The sequence below is a fragment of the Leucoraja erinacea genome, chromosome 33 (assembly GCF_028641065.1).
Source record: "Leucoraja erinacea ecotype New England chromosome 33, Leri_hhj_1, whole genome shotgun sequence".
In the NCBI taxonomy this organism is placed as follows: domain Eukaryota; kingdom Metazoa; phylum Chordata; class Chondrichthyes; order Rajiformes; family Rajidae; genus Leucoraja; species Leucoraja erinaceus.
Genome location: NC_073409.1, coordinates 7,286,942 through 7,310,198, shown reverse-complemented (window position 1 = coordinate 7,310,198; position 23,257 = coordinate 7,286,942). Strand labels below are relative to the sequence as shown.

Below are 23,257 nucleotides of genomic sequence, written 5' to 3'. Positions count from 1 at the left end.
CCCACAGGCTGCGGCTGTTACTGCAGCCGCCCCAGTTCACTCATCAGCGCCACCTCTGGTCAGCCGACTTCCCCGCCACCCACAGGCTTTAGCTGTAACTGCAGCCACCGGAGTTCACTCATCAGCGCCACCTCTGGTCACCCGACTCATCCGCCCATTAGCCCCTCCCGCAGGCTCCGGGCTGTTACTGCAGCTGCTGGACTTCACTCATCAGCACCACCTAATTTAACTCCCGAAACAGCAAGGAAACAGACCCTTCGGCCCCGCTCGTCTATGCCAACCACGATGCTCCATCTAAGGTAGTCCCATTTGCCCGCGTTTGACCCACATCCCTCTCAATTTTTTCTATTCATGTACCTGTCCTAATGTCTTTTGAATGTTGTTATTCTACATGCCTCAACTACCAATGTATAGGAAGGAACTGCAGATGCTGGTTTACGCCGAAGAAAAAGACCCAAAATGTCTCTTTTATGACCTAATATTAATTTTCTCCGGAGATGTTGCCTAACCTGCTGAGTTACTCCAGCACTTTGTGTCCTTTTGGGTGAAGCAGCATCTGCAGTTCCCTGTTTCTACAACAGGAGGGACTTAAACTACTCCTTCAGCACATTCCACCATTCAGTGAGATTAGGGCTTCATATTATCATATTAGCATTGTCCTCTGTTTAGCACCTTGGATAGAACTTTGCTCCGTTCATAAAACAATGAATCCTCCCAACATCGCATTGCAAAACTACAGTTGCCAACTTGGAAAATGAGGCAGGTTTGAACCGCTGTAGAAACAAAGAACTACAGTCTGAAGAAGTTGTCCCGATCCGAAACGGCACCTATCCATGTTCTCCAGGAATGCTGCCTGCCCTGCTGAATTACTCCAGCACTCTGTTTCCTGAGGTTTGAACCCCTCGTAAATAAGGTGAGCCTGATGTATTAACAACTGGGATTTATTTGTATTATCTCTTGTTTCACTCTTTATTGCTTTAACTGGATGCTAACCCAGTTATCAGATGTTTCTGTGCCTTTATATGAGGCTTCTTCTTCTTCTTTCGTGTGGCGTGCACAGCCTAAAGTTGTTGGACAACTTGTTCTATTTGATCTTTCGTTTGTGCATTAGTCGAAACAGGGTGGACCACGTGAAGGTTGCAATCTTCCACCCCTTTATGAGGCTGTGATTTGTTTACTGCCCCTTATCTTCCAAAGATCATTTCACTTTCTGAACAGCTCACCAGTCTTTGTGAAGGCAATAGTGCACTCGCTAAATGATGTAATTACTACTGGGGTTATAACTTCTTGAATTTGGTCTGGGTGGAATCCCAGGACCTGTCCTCAGGATTTATGTGGATCAGCTGGAAGAGGTAATCACAGACATCTTTAACCAAAAAGACCACTATCATCCCAGTGCCAAAAAAAAATAAGGTAGCGTGCCTTCATGATTTACCATCCAGTGGCTCTGACCTCCATTATCAAGAGGTTCTTCCAGACACTGGTGATAGCACACATTAACTCCAATCTCCTCGCTAGCCTTGATACACTGCAGTTTGCTGCCCTCAGTACAGATCCACAGCATGTACCATCTCCCCCGGCCCTGAACTCATCTCTGGAAGACCCAGATAACTGGGACACCTATATTAGACTCCTATTTGTGTATGAAGGAACTGCAGATGATGGTTTAAATCAAAGATAGACACAAAATGCTGGAGTAACTCAGCGGGAAAGGCAGCATCTCCAGAGAGAAGGCATAGGTGACATTTCGGGTTGAGACCCCTTCTTCAGACTGATGTCAGGGGAAAGGGGGATACAGAGATAAGGAAGTGTAAGATGTGAAAACAGGACAAAGGGAATGGAGATCAAGGACAATGTAGAACAGATCAATGTTAGCTGGGAGAAGGTGATTACAGCACAGAGATAAAATGTATTTGGAAAGATTCCTATGTATCAACTATAGCGCTGCCTTCACAAAAATAGTTAAAAATATCAATGTCCCAATTTGCACACAACACAGAAATGACCTGACCAAAAGTCAAGCCCACTGCTACAAGTGGAGAGATGGTAGTTGCTGGAATTTGGAACAAAACCAAACAGCTGGAGGAAGCTGGATCTCTTCCAACCACTACAAGTGACTACAAACTATACCAGCATTTTAAAAGCTTGTCTTTAAGTTAAACATCAAAGGCCGAGATTTTAAATACAAGTAACTTTCATAAGTTTTTAGATTCAATGTGGGATCAAAAAATAGTTTATTTGTGGTTACGTGACAACATTAGCAACAGCACAATAACATGGCTATTTTGGAGGTCCACTTGATGGCTCGAGTTGCTAATATTGGATCATAGGCTAGATAGTTTAAATATGCAGTCACTATTTATTTTAATGCAAGAGCTTTATTCAAGGCTTGGTGCAAACTAACTTTTGGACCAACAGGGAGACTTGGTTGTAGCAAAGATTGAACAATCGAATCTAGCACAGTCGAAGAAGCAGCAACACTGCAAAATCTCAGCCCAGATACATTGAATCTATCCCATTCAAACACACACCTTCAGCTTCTGTCGAGCCCCTGGACAGGAGTACAGCATTTTAGTTTTAGAAATACAGCATGGAAACAGGCCCTTTGTCCTACTGAGTCCATTCACACTATCCTGCACACACCAGGGACAATTTTACAATTACAATTATATCAAGTCTGAAGAAGGATATCGACCTGTTCCTTTTCTCCAAGATGCTGCCTGACCCACTGAGTTATTCCAGTTTTTTGAGTGTATCCAGAGGAATCTAGCCAATAGCACTATTGAACACTTAAAATCTGTTGCCCCTGCCCTCTGTTCTGTCTTTTAATTAAAATGTTTTACAAGAGAGGATTTTAATTTAAACAATTTAACAAAGTCAGATTTATATGATAAAAATTAAGCTATACATACGAATAAACAGAATTCCAGAAGGCTAAATAATGAGAAATCCACTTTTAAAAAATGTTTTCGCAATATTAAATCAACAGTTATATGATTCATTTGTGCCAAGAATCCCCAGAAATTTTCAGTGTGCTTTGAACTTGTCCATCAGAGGCATTTTGCTTTTGAGTTGTATGGTAAATATTTATCCATCTATTAATGTTTTTGTGGAGAGTTGGATCCATAACTCTGCGAGGAATATTTCGCAAACTCTCTTACAACCCTGACCATGAATACATTGTTGGTGAGACTAAGGACCAGGGTCGAGGGCGGGAAAATTCCACATTCGATAGAGCATCGTGGATTGATCCTGGATAGCATGGATGCGGAAAGAATGTTTCCACTAGTGGGAGAGTCTAGGACCAGAGGGCACAGCCTCCGAATAAAAGGATGTACCTTTGGAAAGGAGGAATTTATTTAGTCAGTGGCTGGTGAATCTGTGGAATTCATTGCCACCATCAGCTGTGGAGGTCATCGTTGGGTATTTTTAGGGTGCAGATTGGCAGATTCATGATTAGTATGGGTGTCAGGGGTTATAGGGAGAAGGCAGGGGAATGGGGTTGAGAGCAAAAGATAGATCAGCCATGATTGAATGGCGGAGTAGACTTGATGGGCCAGATGGCTCCCATTAGTGGTTCCAAACACCACTCTCTGTGTGAAAAAAGTTCTCTACATCCCCCTTATCCTCTGTGACCCCTTGTCCTTCTCAACTCCATCTTCTCATCTGCCTGTCCAACCCCTTAAGAATTTTGTAAGTTTCTATAAGATCCCCTCCATCTCCTAAATTCTAGAGAGTATAAACCAAGTAAGGGTCCGAAGGCAGTATGGGGTCTCAACCCGAGTAACTTGTCACCTATCCCAGTTCTCTCATCTTTCCTTCTCAACTCCATTCTCCTGCCTTCTCCCCATCATAAGGGTCCGAAGTATGGTCTCAACCCGAAACGTCACCTATCCCAGTTCTCCAGCGATGCTGCCTGGCCTGCCGAGTTATCCATCACTCTGTGTCCTTTTGTGTATTAACCAGCATCTGCAGTTCTTTATTTCTACAAGACGATATCTGCCATTGATTTTCAGTTGTCAGTACAAACAGCCCAGCACTATAACCCATCATTGTACTTCAAACTGACAGGTTATTTGTGATCTTTAGAGCCGTCTTGTTTCACCACTTTGTAATGCTTTACAAATGCCCTGTGGCAAATTGGGAAGATCGAAGAATACAATTTACGGTTGAAAAAGGACCATAATCTGCGTTTGATTTACAAGTTCCCGAGTTAGCGCTATCCAGTTGACATGAGTCAATTTGCTGTGTTAAGATTATTGGTGGGAAGAATATTACATATGTATCCATCTATACCAAGTGCACAGAAAGACTTGTCTGAAAGGCTTGGCTTTGTCAACGTCCGGAACAAGAAGACTCCGTGTTGCTTTATCCAACTCTCAGAAAAGAAAGATGTTGTCACATGGAGTTGAAACTGCCGTTCCTCCACAGTGTTCATCTTTTCCACCCACCTCCCTGGCGCTGAGCCCGGCTCTCCCTTCTCCCTGCAAACTCATCTTAGATCATGAACAACAAACTTTGTTTCATATTTTGTGACAATGAGAGGTCGGGTAGACGCACAGAGCCTCTTGCCCAGAGTAGGGGAACCGAGAACCAGAGAGCATAGGTTTAAAGGGAGGGGGGAAAGAGGGGTATCTTTTTCCACACAAAGGGCAAGCACAAAATGCTGGAGTAGCTCAGCGGGACAGGCAGCATCTCTGGAGAGGAGGTATGGGTGACGTTTCGGATCGAGACCCTTCTTCAAACTCAAAGGGCGCTGGGTGCATGGAACGAGCTGCCGCAGGAGGTAGTTGAGGCGGGACTATCACAACGTTTCAGAAACATTTTAGACAACATCTTTCTTTTCCGTTCCTTTACGACAGGCGGCGCTTCTAAACTCATTCGGTGTCTATAAACCTTTATGGAATAAAAATGCAATTGAAGAGAAAATGCTGGGATCGCTCACAAGACCAGGGACGTGTAGAAGGGGAGCTCTGCCGTCGCAGATGCTGCCCGACCCGAGCAGCGCTTCCAGCATCTCATGCCTTCAGTTAGAAACATAGAAAAATAAGTGCAGTATTAGGCCGTTCGGCCCTTCGAGCCAGCATTCCCATTCAATATGATCATGGCCGATCATCTCAAATCAATACCCCGTTCTGTTTTCACTCCATATCCCTTGATTCCTATAACCCTAAAAACTAAATCTAACTCTCTCTTGAAAATGTCAACATCTGCTGTTGGACATTTTACTTTTCCAATTAAAATTACAAATCTATGAACCCGTGTTAGTCATATGGTCGTCACTCTTGATTGGTTAAACATTTGTAGTTGCAGCTGATCGTTGATGGACAGTCTTTAGTTACCCATTAAAGTCGGTCAGTGACACCGCTGGAAAGGAACAAGTCTCACAGCTGGGGGTTATCGAAGCTGAAGCTGGAAATCCCCGCCAACTAAATACTTCAAAACCAGCCATTTCATTGTAGTGGCTTCACCAGATTCATAGTTTTTGTTCTAAAGCAGAAACCATGTTACAGTCTGGACTTGGTCCAACTTCAGAGGAAAGACGTTCTATTTAATATTTCCAAGTTCATGGGCCATAAAATGATTGAAGTGCCTGGAACCAAGTGCCGGGGAACTCACGGCAGCGTTTTATACTGGCGGTAAATGCGCATTTCAAAATAAACTCGATGAAAGGGCAAGCTGCTTTTTCACATTTCCGGGTCACACTCAGTCGTGGGAATCGCTTGCTGGGGTCTTTCAGTTCCCGCTGTGACATCTGAGTCCCGGGGACTGTCGCTTTGCCGAGTTCACCGCGAGGTTTTCTGCGCTTGGGCCAAAAGGAGAGACTGCAGCGGCACAGCGCGACACACAGAGACCAAGAAACCTTGGGTAGGTCCCATTAGTTAAAGCAGACAGCTGTAGGATTGTGGCGTTCGTGCGGGTGGAGGTTGGGGATGTGGAGAGGACCGAAGAAGGATATTTGTTGAAATATTAACAGATGTGTTGGAAATTAAAGACATATTCACTTGTTTCTGAATCTTTGATATAATAGTGTGTCTGACATGATGATGACATCAGCTTCAAGCTGGGACTTGCCCAGAGTAGGGGAATCGAGAACCAGAGGACATAGTGGAGTAGACAAAGTGTTTAAGAAGGAACTGCAGATGCTGGAAAATCGAAGGTAGACAAAAATGCTGGAGAAACTCCGCGGGTGCGGCAGCATCTATGGAGCGAAGCAGATAGGCAACGTTTCGGGTTCCGAAACGTTGCCTATCTCCTTCGCTCCATAGATGCTGCCGCACCCGCTGAGTTTCTCCAGCATTTTTGTCTATCAGAGGACATAGGTTCAACGGTGAGGGAGGAGATTACACAGGGATCGGTCCGGAAGGGTAATATTTTTACACAAACAAAGGGCAATGGGTGTAAGGAACAAGCTGCCGGAGGAGGTAGTTGAGGCAGGTACTATCGCGCCGTTTAAGAAACAATGAGACCGGTACATGGATAGGAAAGGTTTTAGGGGGACATGTGACAAACACAGGCAGGTGGGACAAGTGTAGATGGGACATGTTGGCCGGTGTGGGCAATATGGGCCGAAGGGCCTGTTTCCATGCTGTATGACTATGCGACTCCATGATCATTGAAGCGTGAGGTGGTGACGAGGGTGCGATTTGTTTTGCATTCTGCATGGCTGTGCTGCATCTGTCCATGGAGCTGTGGAGCAACTCGCCATAAAGTAGTTGAGTTGATTGTCACGTTTACCGAGGTACAGTGAAAAAACTGTTGTTGCGTGCTAACCAGTCAGCGGAAAGACAATACATGAAAATACACGATAAAGACAACACATTGACAATACAATTGAGCCATCCACAGTGTGTAGATACCGTGAATACCGTTTGGAGCAAGGTAAAGCCAGTAGCCGGGGCATGGTCTGAGGTCCGACACTGCTCCGTCAGTCTCCTGAGCAAAACATTGCTGTTGCGGTAGATTTAATCAGATGCTTTTAATAACGATAATCTGAAATTTGGATTTCTTCCCATTATTTCCCATGGAAACAGACGCTGCGGCATTAACTGCAGCAAGACAGTGTTCACTTGTCAGAGACCACAAAGGGCCTATTCTTCAGAGAGGTTATCAGTATAAACCATCATCACATGTGCTACATATTGTATCCAATGTGGGATTATTTTAACCAATTACACAAAACGCTGAGTTTATGGATTCTGACACCACTTGTGACGTTGGCCTTTATTTCCGGATTTAACTACACTTTAAACAACTAAATGTATGAAAACTTTTTTTATATTCAGCAGGCAATTCATATGTTATCCGGGGGCTGAATTTTGCCCTTCGGCCCATCAAGTCTACTCAGCCATTGAATCATGGCTGATATATCTTTCCCTTCCTACTCCATTATTCTGCCTTCTCCCCATAAGCCCCGCCACACTTATTAATTAAGATCCAAAATGCACTGTTTCCTCTACAATTCATGATCACAATCTATTTTAAACAACCAAAGTAACAAAAAACATTCACTGTAAAAATAGGCCCAAGTTTGGTGGACAATATATGTTGTATAGAAATGAAAACAATCAGGAACAATAAAGTAATTGAGCCAGTTGGTCTGTGGTCACGTCCATGGTCTAAGGTGCCTCTTGCTGCATTCTCTGAGCTGTCAGTAATTCCTTCTGTTATTTTCCCCATCATATACCTCCCCTGGAATGTCCCGATGATACTTCACCAAACCTCTCCATGCAGTCTGAGGAAGGGTCCTGACCCGAAACGTCACCCATCCATGTTCTCCAGAGATGCTGCCTGACCTGCTGAGTTACTCCAGCACCTTGTGTCCATCTTTGACATAATGTTAATTGCTGGTGTCCAAACAAAGTGCAGACCCTTCTGCGTCCGCAGATGCTGCTTGGACTGTTGAATTTCTCCAGCAGTTTGTTCATGGTTCCACATTCAAGCTTCTGTTGCCTCGTGTGCTTTCATAATTTATCGGCAGTTTATCCACAAGTCAATCATAGCATTTACCAATAAATTACAGGAACAGTTCATTACTTAATAAGTTCTGCTTGCCTCATAAAGTTATCAGCCAGCTGTACCATCTGATCCACCTCTTCATTATCATGATTAGATTGATTCCCTTGTGTAAGAAGGTGTTTAGTTTAGTTTAGAGATACAGTGCGGAAACAGGCCCTTCAACCCTCCAAGTCTGCATCGACCAGTAATCCTCGTGCACTAAACACTAGGGACAATTTACAATTTTACTGAAACCAGTTAACCTACAAAGCTGTATGTTTTTGGAGGGTGGGAGGAAACCAAAGTTCACGGAGAAATCCCATGCAGGTCACAGGGAGGACATACACACTCCGTGCAGACAAACACCCGTGGTCATGATCGAACCCGGGTGTTTGGCGCTATGGGGAATCAACTCTACCGCTGGAATTGTGATTGAGATCATCTTTCCCTGCAGGTCTTGTTTATCTTGGAGCTCACGGACGCACACCTCCAACTGGAAAACCAGACATGAGCGGTTTGTTGAAATACCTCTTTGGTTGCTTCATCCTGTGTCTGCTGTTGCAAGGTAATGATTGCTAAGTGTGTGAGAGGGAGACAGTACAAACATTCAACAACATCTATCCCATAGAGGGATTCATCCTTATAGTTGCTCACTGGCACAGAGGCCATGAGTACAGGGCGGAGATATTCTACGAGTTATAGATATGGTTTTCATGAATCAGTGTTACACAGATGAAATTGTCATGTTCATAAATGACATGAGAAGGATTAGGCTGTTCAGCCCATCGTCTACTCGTGGCTATCTATTGTCTCAATCCCATTCTCCTGCCTTCCCCCATCACCTCTGACACCCATGCTAATCAAAGATCTGTCAATCTACGTCCCACAGATTCACCACCCACTGACCCAAAATTCCTTCTCATTGCCTTTCTAAAGGTACATCCTTTTATTCTGAGGCTATGGCCTCTGATCCTAGACTCTCCAACTAGTGGAAACATCCTCTCCACACATCCACTCTATCCAGACCTTTCACTATTCGGTAAATGTCAGTAAGGTCCCTCCTCATCCTTCTAAACTCCAGCAAACACAGGCCCAGTGCCTGCAAACGCTCCCCATATGTTAAACTAATCATTCCTGGGATATTTCTCGTAAACCTCCTCTGGACCCTCTCCAACCCTTTTGGTTTCAGATAATGAGATCCACTGGCTCCACCTTTGGAAGAACCTTCCAATTAATTCTGCTTTTCACTCTTTACACAAGGATCCCAAAACTATTTATCTTTGCAAGTTTAGTCCCTTTAATATATAAACTTTCACCTGAGAGAACCATGAACCAAAATGTCTTCTTCGAAAATCACAAATCATTAACTTGTTTTCCCAATCAGAGTCAGGTGAGCCATCTGTAATGAGTCAATTCTCAATCACTGTGCTCACAAATGTCTGTTGCTGTAGAAGCAAAGAACTGCAGTTGCTGGTTAATACGCAAAAGGACACAAGTGCCGCAGTAACTCAGCAGGTCAGGCAGCATTACTGGAGAGCATAGATAGGTGGCGTTTCGGGTCGAGACCCTTCTTCGGTCTGAAGAAGGTTCTCAACCTAAAACGTCAACTATCCATGTTCTCCAGAGATGCTGCCTGACCTGCTGAGTTACTGCAACACTTTGTGCCCAATCTCTGTTGGCTTCATTTTGGTTTATAATATCGGGACCACTGGCTCAGTTGGTCAACAGATGCATCTCAATTACAGCAGACACTCCCACAGAAGTTTCTCACTGTTGCCAAAACTTGGCTGGGAGTGTTTTCTTTATCCTGCCTTTGTAGAGAATCCATATAAAATACTGAACCTGCCTAGATTAAGTGTATAAACCTTGTAGCAGGCTGGAATTTCTTTCATCAGCCTTTGTCAACCCCCTTGCCTTAGCAAGGGTCTGGACTACTACAGTTCACCTAACAACATCAAGATCAACATGCAGTCTCTTTGGCTCTCCACAATGCGCTGGACCACTTGGACAATAAGAACAAGTACATCAGGCTGGTGTTCACTGATTATAGCTATCATTCTCTCCAAACTTACAAAACGCAAAGATCTGGGTCTCTGCTCATACCTATGTAATTGAATCCTTAACTTCCTTACCAGCAGCACAAATTGGCAACAACACTTCCTCCTTGATAACCGTGAGCACAGGATTACCCGAGGTTTGTGTGAGTCATGCCCTGGCCTACTCTCTCTGTCCCCATGGATTGTGTAGCTTTGATGCCACATTTAAACTCACCAACAATACCACCATTGTTGGACAAGTAGCGGGTACCAATGAGTCAGCGTACAGAAGGGAGATTGAAGATCAGATTGAATGATGTCAGAACAACGATCTTCCTGTCAACATTACCAAGAACAAGGAGCTGATTGTTGACATCAGGAAGGGAAGGACAAGGTCCTTATGAACCTGTCCTCATCGATGGGACAGTGGTGGAGAGTCAACAAATTCCTGGGTGTGCCCATCTCTGAAGGTCTGCATTGGGCCCAGCTCATTGACGCAATCACAAAGAAAGCTCATCAACGCCTCCACCGTGACGACACACGGGATCTCCTCAATCAGGTGTTCAGTAGGAACCACACTGACTGGTTGCATCGTGACCTGGTTCGGTAACTCGAATGCCCAAGAATGAAGGAGGTCACAGAAAATGGTAGACATTGGCCAGTCTACCATTGGTATTGCATATTTCAGTTTTGCAATATTATAGTTACCTAGTATCACTGATTATTCATTTATTGCATTATAGATTATTGGCCAATTACTTGTTGTGTCTTTGCAATATTAGGCAGCTAAAGCTGCAGCAAATAATTGTTTTGTTCCAATACAAATGACAATTAAACATTCTTGATGCTCGCCTCTCCATACTGTAACCTGAGTGTGAGATTAGCTCCTTTGGTAATGAGGAATTGGGTTGAATGAATATTGCTGTCACTTCAGACCTTGATCCTGAATTAAACATTAGTTAATGCCGGGAACTGCTGCTCATTAAGGGAACAAAAATCACAGGATAACCCACTGTGAGATAAGCGAGTTCAGTAACCGCTGGAGTAATGATGTGGGCGTCGCTGTGATAGCAGTTTGCCTTTGGAACTGTCACAAACAATGATGAAACTCCACTGCAAACACTCTTGCTTTATAGTTCATTGTATTTCTGTTCTTTCAATTCTTTCAGTTAAAAACATGCTTTATAAAAAATATTTTCTTTCTTTCATTCCCCGATCAGCGAAAAGTTGATGCTCGTGGAAGTACAAGTGACGTTACACATTGCACCAGGAAAATGGGCTGAGGATAGCTCAGTGGGACAGGCACTCAGAACCACATATCCGCACTGGCAGATTTGTCGACACTTCCACGGGCTCTGCCAAAGAACCTCCCCTTGTCACTGTGTGTAGGAAGGGATTGCAGATGCTGGTTTACACAGAAGATAAACACAAAATGCTGGAGTAACTCAGCGGGTCAGGCAGCATCTCTGGAGAAAAGGAATCAGTTCAGTTTAGTTTATTGTCACGTGTACCGAGGTACAGTGAAAAGCTTTTGTTGCTTGCAATCCAGTCAGCAGAAAGACGATGCAGGATTACAATCGACCCATTTACAGAATATAGATACATGATAAAGGAATTATGTTTAGTGCAAGTTTACGCCAGCCAAGTCTGATCAAGGATAGTCTGAGGAATAGGTGATGTTTTGGGTCAGATGAAGGGTGTAGATTGCTGCCCGACACGCTGAGTTACTCCAGCATTTTTGTCACTTACCTTTCGTCACAGACCCCTTGCATTACTTGTAATCATGGCTGAAATATCGCGGATTCACCACAGATCAGACCCTTGCCTGTGTTGCTCTAGAAAACCCTTGGAAGATATAAAAATAATTCAAGCTAAATGCCATTCCAGTTTTCCTGGTGTAATGTGTAACGTCACTTGTACTTCCACGAAGCTGTCGATCGGATGCGTCACAGCCTGACCCGTGTAAATGTTCAAGCCCTCCACTCTCTGTGAAGATTACACGCAGGCACTGAATCCCACAGAATTTTGCTTTGTCAATTGGCCAAAATAAATTGTTTAAAATGGTGGCGCAGTGGGAGAGTTGCTACCTCACAGTGCCAGAGACCCGGGTTCGATCCTGACTATGGGTGCTGTCTGCACGGAGTTTGCACGTTCTCCCTGTGACCATGTGGGTTTTCTCTGGGTGCTCTGGTTTCCTCCCATATTTCAAAGACGTGCAGGTTTGTAGGTTAATTGGCTTCGGTAAAATTGTAAATTGTCCCTCGTGTGTAGGATAGTGTTAGTGTACGTATGGTCAGCGCAGACCCGGTGGGCCGAAGGGCCTGCTTCCATCCTGTACCTCTAAGGGGAAGAAGATTGAACTTTATTGCCTTCCACCACAGTGAGGAATGTGGAATCCACTGTGATGGATGTTTATGTTAACTTATATGTGGTTGTGTGTCTTGTTGCTTTTCACTTAGTATGGCTGTATGGCCACTCAAATATCACTGTACATTAATTGCCACATGTGACAATAAACTGCCCTTGAAACCTTGAAAGTCTAAAGTAAAGATTGCAACTTGCTGCGTTTTCTCTGAATGTGTGCAGGAGTCGACGTTTTTGTGATGAAGAGCATTAAGGGTCAATGTTTAGTGGCCTCTGTGAGAGACAGCCGTGTGTTAGCAGAGACATGCAACCCTGACTCACCACTTCAGGAATGGTCGTGAAAAGGAACCCAGCTCTACAATCGAGGGACCAAGCCATGCCTCTCGGCAGATGGGACCTTCCTTGTTATGACCGCAGTTTGTGAAAACGGGACCAACCTCGCGTGGGTTTGCAGGGACCGCAATCTGGTCCACGTGGAGACGTCTCGGTTCCTGACCAGTGACGGGCCCGCGGTGTCGATTACCAGAGAAAAGAGGAAAAAATCCAGATGGAGGTCGGCAAATGACACCAACATCTGCGAGGAGCAACTTCGGTGTAAGAAGGAGAAATCAGAGATGGATATGGGAGGAGCAGGAACTCAAATCCTTCAGGAAAATGAATTGTGGAGATCAGAAGTGGAAACAATTGGGAGTTCAGGTAGCATTTGTGCAGAGGGAAACACAGTTAACCTTGCAGGATGGTGACTAATCTTCAGAGCACTTCCCTCTCACAGATGATGCCTGATCGGAAGACTACGTCTGGGCATTTTTTGTTTAATCAAGTGCGATTCGCGGCACAGCCTGCAGTTTTAGTTACACTGGTCGAAAACTGAATCAAATGATCATGATTGGTGCAGGATGTGGAGTTGACCTTGCACCGTGCTAAATGTGATCAGATTGTAACCTTTTGAAAGTTGTTGCTTCATATTTTCCAACTCAACAAGAGGCCAAGTCAATGGATATTTTTAAGGAGGAGATAGATAGATTCTTGATTAGTACAATTGACAGGGGTTATGGGGAGAAGGCAGGTGAATGGGGTTAGGAGAGAGAGATAGATCAGCCATTATTGAATGGCGGAGTAGACTTGATGGGCCAAATGGCCTAATTCAGCTCCGATCACTTATGACCATGAACAACTTCTATAAGCAGATCCCCTCACCAAACTTAAAAGAAGATATTTGAGAAGCTAAAAGCCTCAAAACAAATATATATTGGCAAAGAGCAGAAGGTAAATTTGAATTATTTCATAGGATTCATCAGACTCTCTGAAGGACATAAATGGTGCCAGGAACAACCCAATGTGCTTATTCTTGGTTTAAATTATTGATTCGCTGCCGCAATCATAAGCAAGTCAAGTGCGAATAGAACTGTTCCATCTCCTCACTTCCAGAACAGTGAGGAAGCCCTGGGTGCCACAAGCTCAATTCAAGCTCAGTTTGAAGGTGATGGCAAATTCAAACTACCTTCTTGGGTCTTTTCCCATTGACTGTTTTTAAAGTGTGTGTTTGGACCAAGGACATCAGTACGTTATTGACCATCTTGGTCTCATCTAACGTTCCCCAGCAATTTGTTAACATAAAGACCCATGTGTAATGAGGACCATATATTTCAGTGATAGGCAAGATTTTGAGGCCAATGGGATTAGTATACAGAGGTCTGAAGAAGGGTTTCGGCCCGAAACGTTGCCTATTTCCTTCGCTCCATCGATGCTGCTGCACCCGCTGAGTTTCTCCAGCATTTTTGTGTACCTTAGTATACAGAGGCATCTTGACCAGATGGGCCTGTTTCCATGCGCATAACTCTATCAATCAACTCTATCAATAGGTCAGACACCAAAGTCAACTCCCTTGCTTCCCTTCCAGGATTTTACCTGGAGAGGGACAACCTGGATGGTTAACTTCTCTTGTGGACATGTCAACTCTGACAGGACAGCCCTATATGCCCTCTGCTGCCGTGACTGTCAACTTAGAGTTTTGCGCTCAGTTTCTGGAGCGGAACTGGAACACCTAACCTTCTAACTCGGATACATGAGGTTACTCAGGGCAGCACTCCAGGATTTAACTGGTTCACAACAGACCATGTTGTTGCTTTGAGGCTGTGCAAATATAAAATGTTAATGCATGACTTCTGGTATCTCCTTTAATTGCAAAGACAAGACACATGTAACATCAGAAACCATGGGCAAACCCAGTTAGTTACAAAGTAGGTGTGTAGCAACACCAGGATAAGCGCTCAACCAAGCCCAATGCCAAAGTAATATCTAAACTACCTATACATAATAATGCAATAGGACCTTAACTAACTTTGTATTCAGTAACAAGCTAGCTACATGTTAACAAACACACAAGCTAAATGTTTAACCAAGAAACCCAATCCCAATACCACGTGAGAATCTAAAATGCCTTTACAAATCTAAACTATGGGTCAACAAAAACTGGGTGTGTAGATGTCAGTATATCATTGGTGTTACCATCTCCCTTCACTGGTGTTTCATTGAGTTAGGCCCACATCACCTTGGTAAGGCTCAACAGTTAATTCTGCCTCCCCCCTCAATACCTCCTCTCACCACCAGTAGGCACTAGTAAGTAATTTGACTATGATATAGTTGGGATCACGGAGACATGGCTCCAGGGTGACCAAGGCTGGGAGCTGAACATCCAGGGATATTCAATATTCAGGAGGGATAGACAGAAAGGAAAAGGAGGTGGGGTAGCGTTACTGATTAGAGAGGGGATTAATGCAATGGAAAGGAAGGACATTAGTTTGGAGGATGTGGAATCGGTATGGGTAGAGCTGCGAAACACTAAGGGGCAGAAAACGCTGGTGGGTGTTGTGTACAGGCCACCTAACAGTAGTAGTGAAGTTGGAGATGGTATCAAACAGGAAATTAGAAATGCGTGCGACAAAGGCAAAACAGTTATAATGGGTGACTTCAATCTACATATAGATTGGGTGAATCAAATTGGCAGGGGTGCTGAGGAAGAGGATTTCTTGGAATGTATGCGGGATAGTTATCTAAATCAACATGTAGAGGAACCAACGAGAGAGCAGGCTATTTTAGACTGGGTATTGAGTAATGAGGAAGGGTTAGTTAGCAATCTTGTTGTACGTGCCCCCTTGGGCAAGAGTGACCATAATATGGTTGAGTTCTTCATTAGGATGGAGAGTGACATTGTTAATTCAGAAACAATGGTTCTGAACTTAAAGAAAGGTAACTTTGAGGGTGTGAGACGTGAATTGGCCAAGATTGACTGGCAATTAATTCTAAAAGGGTTGACGGTGGATATGCAATGGAAGACATTTAAAGGCTGCATGGATGAACTACAAAAATTGTTCATACCAGTTTGGCAAAAGAATAAATCAGGGAAGGTAGTACATCCATGGATAACAAGGGAAATCAGGGATAGTATCAAAGCGAAGGATGATGCGTACAAATTAGCCAGAAAAAGCAGCATACCGGAGGACTGGGAGAAATTCAAAGACCAGCAGAGGAGGACAAAGGGCTTAATTAGGAAAGGGAAAATAGATTATGAAAGAAAGCTGGCAGGGAACATAAAAACTGACTGCAAACAGATATGTGAAAAGAAAGAGATTAGTTAAAACAAATGTAGGTCCCTTGCAGTCAGAAACAGGCGAGTTGATCATGGGGAACAAGGATATGGCGGACCAATTGAATAACTACTTTGGTTCCGTCTTCACTAAGGAAGACATAAATAATTTGCCGGAAATAGCAGGGGACCGCGGGTCAAAGGAGTTGGAGGAATTGAGTGAAATCCAGGTTAGCCGGGAAGTGGTGTTGGGTAAATTGAATGGATTAAAGGCCGATAAATCCCCAGGGCCAGATAGGCTGCATCCCAGAGTACTTAAGGAAGTAGCTCCAGAAATAGTGGATCTATTAGTAATAATCTTTCAAAACTCTTTAGATTCTGGAGTAGTTCCTGAAGATTGGCGGGTAGCAAACGTAACCCCACTTTTTAAGAAGGGAGGGAGAGAGAAAATGGAGAATTACAGACCAGTTAGTCTAACATCGGTAGTGGGGAAACTGCTAGAGTCAGTTATTAAAGATGGGATAGTAGCACATTTGGAAAGTGGTGAAATCATTGGACAAAGTCAGCATGGATTTACGAAAGGTAAATCATGTCTGACGAATCTTATAGAATTTTTCGAGGATGTAACTAGTAGCGTGGATAGGGGAGAACCAGTGGATGTGGTGTATCTGGACTTCCAGAAGGCTTTCGACAAGGTCCCACATAAGAGATTACTATACAAACTTAAAGCACAAGGCATTGGGGGTTCAGTATTGATGTGGATAGAGAACTGGCTGGCAAACAGGAAGCAAAGAGTAGGAGTAAACGGGTCCTTTTCACAATGGCAGGCAGTGACTAGTGGGGTACCGCAAGGCTCAGTGCTGGGACCCCAGCTATTTACAGTATATATTAATGATCTGGATGAGGGAATTGAAGGCAATATCTCCAAGTTTGCGGATGACACTAAGCTGGGGGGCAGTGTTAGCTGTGAGGAGGATGCTAGGAGACTGCAAGGTGACTTGGATAGGCTGGGTGAGTGGGCAAATGTTTGGCAGATGCAGTATAATGTGGATAAATGTGAGGTTATCCATTTTGGTGGCAAAAACGGGGGAAAGCAGACTATTATCTAAATGGTGGCCGATTGGGAAAGGGGGAGATGCAGCGAGACCTGGGTGTCATGGTACACCAGTCATTGAAGGTAGGCATGCAGGTGCAGCAGGCAGTAAAGAAAGTGAATGGTATGTTAGCTTTCATTGCAAAAGGATTTGAGTATAGGAGCAGGGAGGTTCTACTGCAGTTGTACAGGGTCTTGGTGAGACCACACCTGGAGTATTGCGTACAGTTTTGGTCTCCAAATCTGAGGAAGGACATTATTGCCATAGAGGGAGTGCAGAGACGGTTCACCAGACTGATTCCTGGGATGTCAGGACTGTCTTATGAAGAAAGACTGGATAGACTTGGTTTATACTCTCTAGAATTTAGGAAATTGAGAGGGGATCTTATAGAAACTTACAAAATTCTTAAGGGGTTGGACAGGCTAGATGCAGGAAGATTGTTCCCGATGTTAAGGAAGTCCAGGTCACAGCTTAAGGATAAGGGGGGGAAATCCTTTAAAACCGAGATGAGAAGAACTTTTTTCACACAGAGAGTGGTGAATCTCTGGAACTCTCTGCCACAGAGGGTAGTTGAGGCCAGTTCATTGGCTATATTTAAGAGGGAGTTAGATGTGGCCCTTGTGGCTAAGGGGATCAGGGGGTATGGAGAGAAGGCAGGTACAGGATACTGAGTTGGATGATCAGCCATGATCATATTGAATGGCGGTGCAGGCTCGAAGGGCCGAATGGCCTACTCCTGCACCTAATTTCTATGTTTCTATGTTTCTATGTAACTAATTATGTAAATATTTACGAAGTAAAAGAAACAACAGACGAGTGATTCACAACAGATCACGTTGTGGCTTTGAACATATGCAAATATAAAATACTAATGCATATTTCCTGGTATCTCCTTTCAATGTAAAGGCAAGACACATATGACATCAGCAACAATCAGCAAACCACATGAGACAATTGGCATCGGGAAGCAGAACATGACTGGAGAACGGAACAGTACATTAGCTCAGCAGTTATCCTTTCTGATGGAAGATCGTAAGTGTACTTGGACTCTGTTTCTTTCGTTTGTATATGATTTACTTTTACTAGGATTGAGTGATCAAAACTTACACACATTAGAAAATATGACTTTGTGACGACCATGCTGCGAGGATGAGTCAAGGTCAAACTTGGCAGAGGTCATGAAAGTGGGACATGCCCTTTACAGTCATATTTTACCAGCACCCCTCCACACCTGTCTCATTTAGACTAGCCAACTCATTTAGACTAGCCAACTGGTTCCCCTTGAATACCACCTGGTACTCAGAGATTTTTAAATACTATTCCCAGTAGAGTTGCTGCTTTACAGCGGCAGGTTCCATCCTAACCACAGGTGCTGTCTGTATGGAGTTTGTACGTTCTCCCCATGATTTTCCCCGGGTGCTCTGGATTCTTCCCACACTCTAAAGACGGATCGGTTTGTAGGTTAATTTGGCTTTGGTAAATATCGTAAATTGTCCCTAGTGCTGGTATGTGGGGATTGCTGGTCTGCACGGACTCGGTAGGGCATGTTTCCATGCTGTATTTCTAAGTAACCCACAAACTTGCATGGCATTCAGTTGTAGGAGGGCATGGAGACCTGGTGGAAACTCACAGAATCAAAAGGAGACTGTGCAAACTCCGCACAGGCAGCATCTGAGGTCAGGATAGAACCCAGATCTCTGGCGCTGTGAGGCAGCATCTCTACCATCTGTGCAACTGTGCTGCCCTCATCAATTAGATTAAATTACCAATCAGGCCAATAACCAACTACATTCAGCCCTTCATTTCTGTGCTATTGGTATATAAGGAATACATTGACACCTGCAGCAAGCAAGCAAGCAAGGAAAGGGGGGTATGAGTTTCATCAAATCCAATGCATAGGAAGTCAGCAAGGTTCATCATATCTGCCAGAAGGAGAGGCCGAGTTATTGGCAGGATCGATGAGGTGTGCTGCCAACAGGACCCGCTACAATGAATCGAGGACCAGAGGACACAGGTTTAAGGTGAAGGGGAAAAGATTTAATAGGAATCTGAGGGTAACTTTTTCACACTAAGGGTGGTGGGTGTATGGAAAGAGTTGCCAGAGGAGGTAGTTGAGGCTGAGACTATCCCAACGTTTAAGAAACAGTTAGACAGGTACATGAATAGGACAGGTTTGGAGGAATACGGACCAAACGCGGGCAAGTGTGACTAGTGTAGCTGGGACATGTTGGCCGGTGTGGGCAAGTTGGGGCAAAGGGCCTGTTTCCACATTGTATCACTCTATGACTCTAATGAGTGATTCCAGTTTGCAGTTATATTAGTCTGTTCTGACTGAAATTCCTTTTATTCCCTGCAGCCACTAACTGGAACTATGCGATATTGGCCCTTGCATTTGTGGTTCTGTTTCTGGCATTCCTCATCCTGGCACAAAACTCCAGAGCTAACAGGTACGTCAGAACTCACTGCTCTGTCTCGTGTGTCCCTTGGGAGTTTTGACTTTCAGACGTTTAGCGCTGAAGTAACTCAACGGGACAGGCAGCATCTCTGGAGAGAAGGAATGGGTGACGTTTTGCGTTGAGACCCTTCTTCAGACTGAGAGTCGGGGGGAAAGGGAAACGAGAGATATAGACGATGATGTAGAGATATATGGAACAAATGAATGAAAGATATGCTAAATAGTTACGTGATAAAGGAAACACGCCATTGTTAGCTACTGTAACTTCACACAGCTTTCTGGTTTACTGACCAAAAGCTATTTCTCTTTCTCCGTGAAAAGTATTTGAAAAGTCACCAACCAATTTGTCAAGAAATGTTTCCTGGTATGTGACCTAATCTTCCCTTTCACCAGTTGTATACCCAAAGTCATTGTCGGGCTACATATTAATATAATAGTACTGTGTTTTCCATCTTTAAACATCCCCTTCCCAATCTCCTCCTGACCAGACCACACAACATCCGATAACATTTCCTGCAATTTGATCAGATGTTTCTAAGACAAAGCTTTGTGTAAAATGAGACCAGACAGAAGTCTCACTCATTAGACCATGCAGAGAAAATGAGAAACTGTTCAGTTCAGACCTGCGAATGGGAGGATATCATCTGGCATGCACTTGCGGGCAATATTCAGTAATCTCCCTTATCCACATGCAGGTCACGAAAGATGAAGGCATTGAACGGAGCAGAGGGCAGGAATGAAACGGAGGCAGACTCTACACAGAAGGCAATGATGCAATATGTTGTTGAGGTTGACAATCTTGCTGAAACAGACCAGATGCTACAGAGCAAGCCGACGTACATCTCCCTGAACCAGGTGGCACAGACCTCATCTCCAAAGGTCCTCCCAAAAGAAGGACAGATCCTGGTCGAATGGAAGGATGGAAACATTGGCTTCCTTTACACCGACAGCAAGGAAGATGATGTGTAGCAACCAGCTACAGGAGGGTGGTTGGCCTAAATCATTCCATTACAAGAGTTATTGACATATCTTTATAAGTGTTTCTTTATAAATAATCAGGTAACAATCGGTTTATGGAGTGGGGATAAGCGGGTAAAGCATTGGATTATTGCTGGGAATATTATCATTCATAATTTACTCAGGATTTGGAAATAAAAATTGGCATGAAAACCAAGTTGAAGGCGATGCTTAATTCCAAGGAAGATTGTGACTATGAGGATTAATAAAATAAAGCAGAAAAGAGTCTTACAGCATGGAAACAGGACCTTCAGTCCAACTTGCCTCTGCCGACCAAGATGCCACGTCTACACTCTTCCCACCTGTCCGCATTTGGCTCAGATTCTTCTAACTCTTTCCTATCCATGTACCTGTCCAATGTTGTTTAAATGTTGTTATGATACCTGGCTCATCTACCTCCTCTAACATCTTGTTCCGAATACCCACCACCCTCTGTATGAACAAAATGCCCTTCAGGTTCCTCTTAAATCTTTTTCCTTTCAGCTTAAACAATGCCCTCTGGTTCTTGATCCCCCTACTCTTGGTAAAAGACTCTGTGCATTCAACCTATCTATTCCCGTCAAGATATTATACACTTCTATAAGATCACCACTCAGCCTCCTACACCACAAGGAATAGAATCCTAACCTACCCAACCTCTTCCTATAGCTCAGGACATCGAGTCCTGGCAACATCCTCGTAAATCTCCTCTGTACTCATTCCAGCCCTTTTCCCACAGGATTTTCAATATCTATAAATGTATTGTTATTAAACTAAAGGTTGCGTGTTACATTGTTTAGTAGATTATCGTTGCCCAAGTGTCCACAGAATTATTGCTTGTCAAATACACGGCCACCAACGGACTATGTTCTCAAGGCACAATGATGTCGGATTGCTGTGGGGACATTACATGGAAGCAGTTTTTCCCCCTAAACTGTTTAAATCCAAGACATTTGTCAATTTCCAAAGTAACTTTCAAGTCGTTCCCTAGTTCCTTTTCAAAATCACATTCCAACCAATTCACGCCACGTAATGCAAATAGTGTTCCCTGATTCCTCGCTCACGTTATATTAATTTCATTGTGTGGAAACTAGAGTTATAGCAGAACTGCATGTCTACCCAAATCACTGGTGACACCATACAGACCACACAATGGCATGTAAGGTGCTGAGGTTTCACCTTATAGCTCTTACCTGAGAAGATGGCCATAACTCAGACGCCCACGTGGGGGCATTGATTCATCACTGTGCAGGTGCTGCCTACACTGTGGGTAGAATACATGCAACAGCTGTTGTGGCTGAACTCAAGTATCAAGTGTTGATAGACACAGAGCTGGAATAACTCAGACAACCTCTAATGAGAAAAAGGTTGAGTGATGTCATGGGTCAGAACCCTTCTTCAGATTGCTCCAGAGATGCTGCCTAACCCGATGAGTTACTCCAGCACTTTGTGTCTATCTTTGGTATAAACTTTTCTTGTATTCTTGTATTCTTGTATTCTTTTCTGCATATCATGTGATTGAATAGGGAGTGTGATCTTAATCCTGTTAGTTCAATTAACACCCACGTTGCATCATTTTCCCAATACCAAGAATCAACAGTCATAGTCACACAGCACGGAGACAGCCCTTCGACCCAACTTGCCCACACTGACCAACATGCCCCAATCTACACTGCTCCCACCTGCCTGCATTTGGCCCATATCCTTCTAACCTTCCCTATACATGCACCTGTCCAAATGTCTCTACATTTTGTAATGGTTGACAAAAATGCTGGAGAAACTCAGCGGGTGAGGCAGCATCGATGGAGAATTTTGTTATAGTAGCTGTGTCAACTGCTTCCTCTGGCAGCTCGTTCCATATATGCAGCATCCTCTGTGTGGAAAAAGTCACTCCTCAGGTTCCCCTTAAATCTTTACCCTCTCACCTTAAACCTGTGTCCACTAGTTCTTGTCACAGGGAGCGTTTAAGTGCCACAGGGAACTGAAGCCTGAAAGAATATGAGGAAAGGGATGAACAGTCTCCTGATTCTAGAGCGAGTCCAAGAACATGTTGCTACGTCGTCATAAATCAATATGACTTACGTTAAATTACTAATAGCCTTCCACAAGTCTTATCTTTTTCCTAAAGGTTCATTCTGACCTCAGAAAACATCCAGAGATGTCGAGGGTTAGGAATCACGTATGGGACTCTCAGCTGATTTATCCCCCTTCCTGTCTTGGAAGGTGAGGTGTGTTACAGCTTCCCTGCAGTCTTGAGCTGTGAGCCTTGCAGCAAGCGATCGAATCGATAGAAGGACCCGCTCAATCCACATTGAGCAGCGCTTAGCGGAATGGTCATCTGAATGGACTTTTTTAGGGAAAAAGTACATGATATTTGATCTAATTCACTGGGCTGTGTTACATTTTGCTTTAAATTTGAGGTCTTGACCTAAAACGTCTCCTGCCCATGTTCTCTAGAGATGTTGCCTGAGGACCCGTTTAGTTACTCCAGCACTTTGAGTATTTTTTTTTTACATTTTGCACGTTGCTTGTAGGGGTTGATCCGCTGTGTGCTTTGACACCGTAATATTCTCCTCGGTATTTGATAACGTATAGTTGTTCATGGACTGTGGACACTGTGGGACAGATTGGGTGTAATCGCCCATTGCTAATAATCTCCCAAAGTAAAGACAGGAGGCAGTGAAGGCAGAACCTTGTTGGTGGGGCCGGGGTCTCTTGTGAACCAGGC

The 23,257-nt window shown here is 44.0% G+C and overlaps 1 protein-coding gene across 5 annotated transcripts; it reads left to right on the top strand.

Annotated features, from left to right (window-relative positions):
- si:cabz01068815.1 (solute carrier family 51 subunit beta) lies at nucleotides 1-20,703 on the top strand. 5 transcript variants are annotated; one of them, XM_055661152.1, is made up of 5 exons: nucleotides 2-299; nucleotides 8,453-8,563; nucleotides 17,985-18,110; nucleotides 19,435-19,525; nucleotides 20,229-20,703. In XM_055661152.1, exons 2-5 carry the CDS (start codon nucleotides 8,506-8,508, stop codon nucleotides 20,500-20,502), a joined length of 549 nt encoding a protein of 182 aa, XP_055517127.1. In that variant the 5' UTR covers nucleotides 2-299; nucleotides 8,453-8,505; the 3' UTR covers nucleotides 20,503-20,703. The 5 variants fall into 5 exon arrangements, with proteins under 5 accessions (XP_055517129.1, XP_055517127.1, XP_055517128.1 ...); XM_055661151.1 differs by lacking the exon at nucleotides 2-299 and adding an exon at nucleotides 429-913; XM_055661150.1 differs by lacking the exon at nucleotides 2-299 and adding an exon at nucleotides 5,393-5,868.
- The last annotated feature ends 2,554 nt before the right edge of the window (nucleotides 20,704-23,257 follow it).